The 8071-nt window shown below is 41.1% G+C and overlaps 1 protein-coding gene across 1 annotated transcript in view; it reads right to left on the bottom strand.

Annotated features, from left to right (window-relative positions):
- Window positions 1–874: 874 nt before the first annotated feature.
- CD28 (CD28 molecule) overlaps window positions 875–8071 on the bottom strand; it is a 37638-nt gene continuing 30441 nt past the window's right edge. The window contains exons 2-4 of the mRNA XM_019663697.1: window positions 7997–8071; window positions 7617–7741; window positions 875–1469 (exon numbers count right to left, since the gene is read on the bottom strand). The exon at window positions 7997–8071 is cut by the window's right edge and continues 282 nt beyond it. Coding sequence (XP_019519242.1) covers window positions 1341–1469; window positions 7617–7741; window positions 7997–8071 — 329 coding nt within the window. The 3' untranslated portion in view covers window positions 875–1340. The remainder of the gene's footprint in view (window positions 1470–7616; window positions 7742–7996) is intronic.

An 8071-nucleotide genomic window follows, 5' to 3' on the forward strand; every position in this document is an offset into this window, starting at 1 on the left:
GACCCAAACTGGAGGTAGAAAAATGTCCATAGTCATTCTAGGGTCAAACCTTGCAAGGTATCTTGAGAACTTTGATGCTGTCTCAAAAGACACACTCCAAAACACTTTTCCATGTCGATAGACCTCCAGGGTAAACAGCCAGCTGAACCCACAAAGTTCTGGAGCTCTGAGCCCTAAGCCCATGAAGTCCCTCTAAGGAAAGCTTTCACCAGGGCTTTTTCTACCTGCTGTCTTCTGGAAAACTTCCACCCAATGCTGGCCAGCCCCTTGACACATGACAAGGATCCAGTCATTCCCTTCCATTCTCCCTCCTTCAGAAGAAGCTTTTGGGGCTCATCCCTTGTACCCTAATGAATGCTAGCATCCCTTTTATCACAGTATCATCATTTTCCATATGGATATGCTTTCAGCATCTCACTTCAGATCTCCACGCAGACAATAAAGAGATCAAATGTGCAAATCTGAAATACATGGAACAGAAAAGCCCCCTATAGGATTTGACTGGAATGAGCTGCTAAACAAATAATCCTTCATAGCACTGAAATAATTTTGACATCAAGGGGCCTTATTTCCAGACATGTTCTTTCTTGGTGAGAAGACTTCCTTACTTTTTTTGAAATCACATCATGAAGACTACATTGAATTCCTATCACAGGTAGTAAAAAAAGCAAACCAGTTTGCTTTGCATTGCTTTGAAGGTATTCCATTGGTCAAAATGACTAAATATGACCAGAATTCATCAAAGACAATGTCTACATCTTTCTGAACTAAAAGGAAAACAGCGCTAAATAGAAACTAAGTGGCTGTTTCATAAGAGACAGTGTTTTAATGGTTTTAAAAATGTTTAATTCTCCCTACCCACCCACCCCCCCAACTCTAATGTATCCTCACTCTAAATCCCCATTTAACCAAGGAGAATGATTTTTTGACTGATTTCTTCTCTGCTTCAAAAGTCCTTTGATATCACGCTTCACTTAACTGCAACGTTCAGGTGAGTGAGAAAGGAGTAAAATTGGCAGCAGATTTTTAAGGCAAACAAAATTCACTCACTTTTAATTTTCTATCCTAACCTCTCAATCAAGTCAATAAATACATACTAAATCTGATTTTGGGCCAGGGAAATGCAAGATTTAGCATGTCACAGTAATATTCTTTAACTTCATTTCAGAGTCTCAAAATGATGTTATTTGGTCTAGCTGTTCAAGAAAAATTGGCATCGGCGGCCTAGCAGGGGCCTGAGGTGGCCGGCTGAAGACGAGATGGTCATTTTCCTATCCAGAGCAGTGGTGTTGAGCAGGTGAAGTGGTGCCAGCCGGCTCGCATCTGGATAGGCGTCCATGTCAGGAGCGGTAGGCCGCGAAGTCGCGCGCTGGAGCGTAGGGCTGGTAGTGCTTGCGGGTGAGCCCTGGCCTCCGGGGGGTCATGTTCATGTAGTCGCTCTGCAGGATACGGTTGCTCCTATTCTTCATCTGCAGAAAAGAGCAGTGTCATCGTGAAAGGGCCGGGGACATGGAGGGAGATGTGGAAAGAGTTCTAAGACTGGAGGGGTGGGGGGCAACTGTTCAGACCAGGGACTATCAAATGAAGCTGAACACACACTAGATAGAGTTCATTGAGCATCTTGGACTTGGATCATGGCTAATCAAGCCTAACAACTTTGGACTCATCTAAATGAACTCAAAAAAATCTGAATCAGAGAAAGTATCTTAGAGACATGGACCCATGTTACTACTCTCAGTTGAGTCATTGGACCTGAATTTCAAAAGCATATCTAACTAACATGTCTGCTGTTGATATGTAAATACTCTTCCTCCTTTGAAAAGGTGAAGTATCCCTACTGCAGCCTTCTTACATTAGTCATTTGCTTAATAAGCTCTTTTCCCATAATTAACCAAAGAGGAGCCTCAGCCCTCCAGAGCTTAGAGTAATCATAAATTCATAGCAGCGGAGTCCAAATTACTGGGAAGTTACAGTTATAGGCAACTCGTTACGCTCCTATTCCTTTATATGTATGTATATTTCCGTAAAGACAATAAAGTCACTAATCTTGATTCCTCAGGCTCAGTTTCTTCTGTGTGAGTTTCCACCAGGGTTGAGGTAAGTAGGGCAATATTTAACCTGGAGCAAGAGTTTTGCCCCATAAATCTTAGCAAAGTTTTTATTAGGAACTAGAAGCACCTTTTCTGGATCAATGTGGTGGTAAATGTACACATTTGATAAAAGACCCATAAAAATTTTAAAAATAGAAAACCATCCAGATTCCTGGATTCAGAAGTCTCTATTATGAAAAAATTGCATATTTCCTGGAACATAGGCTGGGTGTATAAGTAGATACCTTGGACATGAGTGATATGAACACGTGAATAAATAAGTAAGCAAATGACTTCAGCCCTGACTTTATTTCCATGCACTCCTACCTAAGCACTTCACATCTTCTTTGTCAAACAGGCATGAGTAAGTGTCAAAGAAAGGATGGAAAAACACTGACCTCCACATTACTAAATATGACTAACATGTTTTCAGCCCTCATCTTCTTGAACTCTCAGCAGCATTTTATTGATTACTCTCTCCGTTTTGAAACACTCTTTCGTTTTGCCTTCTATGAGATGGTACCATCCAGGTTTTTATCCTGCCTCCCTGGTGACTCTTTCCTTCCTGCTTTGCAAGCTCATCCTTCTTCAACTAGGTATTCAGTGTTAGAGTTCCTCACAGCTTGGTCCTAGGCCTTCCCCTCTACTCACTACATTCTCTCCCTAAGCAATTTCATCAACATTCACAGCTTCAGTTATTACCTATTCACCCAATTTATATCTCTGGACTAGGCTTCAAAGTGATTTTAAGCTCAACATATCCAAAACAAAACTTAAAATATTCCCCTAAAATCTGGTCCCCTCCCAGTGTTTTCCATCTCAGGGAGTGACACTACATATATGCAGTTGCCCAAGCCAGACCTCCTAAGCCTCATCCTTGACACTTCGTATCCCCTATCCCAGGGGACATTTGACAATGTCTGAAGACATTATACATTGTCACAACCGGGAAGAATGCTACTGGCATCTAGTGGGTAGAGACCAGAGATGCTGCTAAACATCCTACGATGCACAGGGCAGCCCACAGCAACAATGAATCATCCAGGCAAAATATCAGAAGTGCCAAGACTACGACATCCTAATCTAGAGAAAGAATGGAATGGAATGGAATGGAATGGAATGGAATGGAATGGAAGTAGTTGATACAAAATATATCACCAAATTAGAATGAATATTGTTAGACTGCTTGACTCCTTTTTGCTTATACCCAAGGACGGCTGATGATTTGAGCCTGGGTGACTAGGAAGGATGGGGTTCCATCCATAGATATAAGGCAAGACAGTAAGAGAAGTAGATTTGAAAGAAGTTATAAATTCAGCTTTGGCCATTTGGGATTTGAGATGATGGATTGCTTATCTAGCTGGAACTAAGAAGAGGATAGCATTAAACACACATAATTGGGGAATTCATTCAGAGAGAGGCAGTCATGGAAACCAAGCAGGTAAGGAAAGTTGCTCTTCAAACATCTTGGTTCTATGTCCTTTCTCTAAATGAAAGGCTAGAGTTCTCATGGGCACAGGCTTATGGCAGGGCAAGAGTAAGGACATGGAAATGTCTACCCCTGAATAAACATGGAAGGCTGCTGATGATACCCTGGGAAGCATTTTAGTACTTATTCCAACCCTGAGTTCTCCCCTTGCCAGATTCCCAAGTCACAGCCTTTGCCTCCAGACACCCAAATAAAACTATACTGATAGACAGGACCCAATAATGAAGATGTCTTGCTTCTGGAGTTCTCCAGGGTGCACACAAAGACTATGAAAGATCTGCTGCAATCCAACCCAAAGCTTACCCTCATGCTGTTTGTTATCAGATTGTGGCTCACCCTAACTCTCATCATCACCCTAACTCTAAACTCAACAGTGGGATGTAAATGACACATGCATGATTGGGAACACTATACAGAACCCACAATGTCCGTGTTCATCTAGGATATACATCTATGTCTGCAGAGTATTCACCTCATGTGTCTGTGTGACTGGGTCATCTACTCTGTCCCTTCACTGTTCAATGTCTGCTAAAGATGTGTGATTTCAGGACCGCTCCTCCTTTGCCCTTCCCTTTATTGCAGCCCTTACCCACTTGTTTCCTAGGAGCAGCAGCAAGACAGGATGCCTACACAAGGGTCTTCAAGAAACCACTGAATTTAAAGGCAAATACTGCCCGAACACACACTATCCACATTCCCCACATTGTGATTTATAGTGGAGAAGACAATGGTTTTTAAAAGGCTCCTGTAGACTAAGAAAGGAAACAGGTTTACCTGCTCAGCTGAGTGAATGGAAGATTGAGTGAGAGTAACAGGTGCAGGTCTTTGGCAGCCTGGCAGAGGGAAGTGCTTTATTTATTCAAATGTCAGCAATAGGTCAAGAATTGAAATAGAACCTGCAGCTGTTCCCAGAAACCTCTTCAGCCTAGAACTGCCTATTGTAGCATGTCACAAGCCCTCCAGAAGTTCCGGAACACAGCAACTTACACCAAGGCACAGTGCAGACCAGCCCAAAATAGGATCCCAGTAAAGTACCCAGGAAATGGCTAAAGTGTAGGGATTCCTAAGGGCTGGCTGCCTAGCTCAGCAAGGTGCTGGTTCCTTAAATAGTAAGAGCAGCAGGAAAAGATGAACCAAGGGTAAAAATGCTGTGTTAGTCTAGATATGTATAGATGTACATATTTATTTATATAGGCATATATTTATTTCACACCCTTCTGGTCAGAGAGTAATCTAGGTTTGAGATACAAATAAAGGGTAGTTTTTGGGTAACCAAATTGACTACAAGAGGCCACAAATGATAAAATATGCCGAGCACTGGGACTTCCCAATATATGGGGAACATGTGAGACAGAATAAAACCAAAATAAGTTTTCTCAAGGCAAAGCGAGATGAACCCCACTAGGAATTAGTAGTGCTGCCAAAGAAAAACCCATAGTATCTATGTTGTTTCCTACTTGAGAGTAAACTGTTAAAACTCCTTGAAAATGAGAAGCTACTTTTGTCCCTTTGGTTGATTTGAGTCACTTATTAGTGCCTGATTAAAGTAACTGATATTCTAATGCATATTTACAACAAGTTTTAAATAATGAGCTATACCCTTCTGGCCACTGAGAGTTAAAGCCGTTCCCCAAACTATTGGGTCATCGGGAAAGTCATAACGTATTTTTCTGTTTTTCAATGCAAAAATGCGTCATGACTTTCCCAACGACCCAACACTTCCTGCAAAGCTAGTAAATTACAATACATTGACCTAGGTCAGCAGATTACAGGGGAGCACCTGTCCTGGAAGAGTACCCAAAAAGCCACTGCACCTGGTTTTTAAATTAAGTTGAGATTCCCAATGGGATCAGGAAAAAACAAGAACCAAGATTCTAAATTCTAAAATCATTGGCAGACACCACAGTGGTTCAGAGCTGGGAGGTACTTTGGATAAGGACACCAAGATCCAGAAAGATGACAACATCTAACAGAAGAAAAACTTAGGCCGTATTTCACTGCACAAAAGGCCCCATCTGGTTCAGACAACTTGAAAAAGGCAAATTCTCAAGATGATATCCAGCATAAAGAATTTTCAGAATTGTAATAGATAAGCATGATATCGGGGGTGGGAGGGCAATAGATGGGGGGAGGGAGGTTGTTACCTGGTGAGGGTGAAAAGGGTAACTATTGTATTGTTCTGTACACCTGAAACTAACAATAAAAAGAAAAATTTTTAAAAAAAAAAGAATTTTCAGGAACAAGGAGCCACTTTGTTCCTTACCCTGCAGAAGGGAGAGATTAGGCAACAGGTAGCATGACCAATGTCCTTATAGTCAGAAGACCATAAAGTCTTTTGAAATGGGAGAAGCAAACTCTGGCCATAGGCAAACAAGAGTTTCAAAGGATCCCAGATTGGATGCATCATTGGCATGACTGTAAATCCAGGACTGCCCACCCCTTCTTAGCACCAAAACTATATAATAAATAGTATGGCTTCACATGGTATGGATTCCAGAAATCCCTGACCTGTGTATGGATTAGTTAAATGTATGGAGTATGCCTTAAAGATGAGTATTATACTTCATTCCTGTTCACTTAAGTCCGTAGTTTGGCCTCTATGGAGGTTATATTATCTATTCAATAAGCATCCATTAAGCATTAAATGTACTTAACACCAGATGGATGTTGAATATAAAGAAAATAGTCCTTTATCCCTGAGGAGCATACATTTCTTGTTGAAGTAAAGATCAAACATGCATCTAACTTTTTTTAAAAAAATTCAAAGACAAAATGAAATCAATACATGAGGTATTCTGTACCCCAATGTGTATTTAAGAACAGGAAATTTCTGCATAAAGGAAAGATCCTTGAGAAAGGAGGTCCTTTCTTAACAGTAGATATGGTCACCAAAATATGTCCAAACCTTAGCCAAAAATTCAACATTGAAGAAGAAAAAGAAGGGGCTGGCCGAGTAGCTCAGCTGGTTAAGAGCACAAGCTCTGAGCAACAGAGTCGCCAGTTCGATTCCCACATGGGTCAGTGAGCTGCACCCAAGCTGAGCTGCTGCTGAGCTGCCAACAGGTGGCAGGGTGGCTCAGCTGGTGAGAGCACGTGCTCCTAACAACAAGGTTTCCGGTTCGACTCCCACATGGTATAGTGATCTACACCCACCCACAACTAAGATTGAGCACGGCACCTTGAGCTAAGCTGCCCTGAGCTGCTGACAGGTGGCTGGATGGCGACTGGTCTTGGAGCTGAGCTAGCTGTGCCCCCCACAACTGAGATTGAAGGACAACAACTTGGCTGTTGCCCTTCCCCAATTCCACAATACTGTTCCCCTTCCCCAATTCCCCAATAAAAATCTTAAAAATAAAAAAAGGAAAAGAAAAATACACCAAGTTTATTGCATGAACATTTGCAAAGGTTGGTAAACTCCAATTCAGTGATGAGAGCTCAGAAAAGTCTAATTCTTATTATAGTTTCATAATGACAGCACCATACTTGGCCTCACTCAATTCAACTGCTTCAGAGGAGATAAAAATATGACTCAGATAAACAGACCTAGTTTCTTTGCTAGATTTGAATGCATGATTTCAGAAGCCAAATTTCTCATGATTTTTTACCTTGAGCCAAAGTTGTTCATTGACCTCAGTTGCCTAGATTCCCAAGTTGCTTAGATTTTTAAACATTTATACACACATATATATATATATATATATATATATATATATATATAAACTATTTTATATGTCGTAATGATTTTGCAAAATGGGGAGAAGAAAGGTAACTGTCCTAATACTCCCACCCTCATTGAACCATTTAGCTTCTTATTCTGCCTTGCCATGCAACTGGTGCCTTCTGGAAAATAGAAGTGCCAACAGCTTTTTATCTCAGATAAAGTTGGACAGGCTAAAAAGAAGAAACTACTTAAACCTAGAAAGGAAAAAGAAAATAATAATAATTACATGTTAAACCACACAGGCAAAATTCTTGAATATGATCAGGTGACATGTGCAGTAGAAAAGTTAAATAAAATGCAGTGCTGTTTATCTTACCCAGCAAGTATACAGAGCCACTGTTACTACCACGCTGTAGAAAGCCGAGACTCCAATAGCCACCACCAGTGCCCAACATTGCTTAAGATAGTCAGGACACCAGTGAGCTGGACAAAGATGATTCTCTGAAAAACAGAATAGAGTGGATTAAATCATATGGGAACAGCACTTGAGTGCATTTCCTTCCTCCTGAACATCATGGAAGAATGCAAAAAGGATCAAAATATGCAAAATATCACTAGCTTAGAAAGTGTAGACTTCCTCTTTGGTCTATCCTCTTTGGAATTTGTCCAACCCCACCACTGGTCATGACCTAGTTTTCAAGACTACAGTGGAAAACCATTGCTTTAGAGTGATACGCTGGTAGAGTTGCTTGTTACCTTTCACATGGATAATGGTTCCATTGCTCTTCTCATTGTCTATGTAAGGGGGAGGATACATGACCTCTATTTTGC

The sequence above is a fragment of the Hipposideros armiger genome, unplaced genomic scaffold, assembly GCF_001890085.2.
Source record: "Hipposideros armiger isolate ML-2016 unplaced genomic scaffold, ASM189008v1 scaffold_399, whole genome shotgun sequence".
Lineage (NCBI taxonomy): Eukaryota > Metazoa > Chordata > Mammalia > Chiroptera > Hipposideridae > Hipposideros > Hipposideros armiger.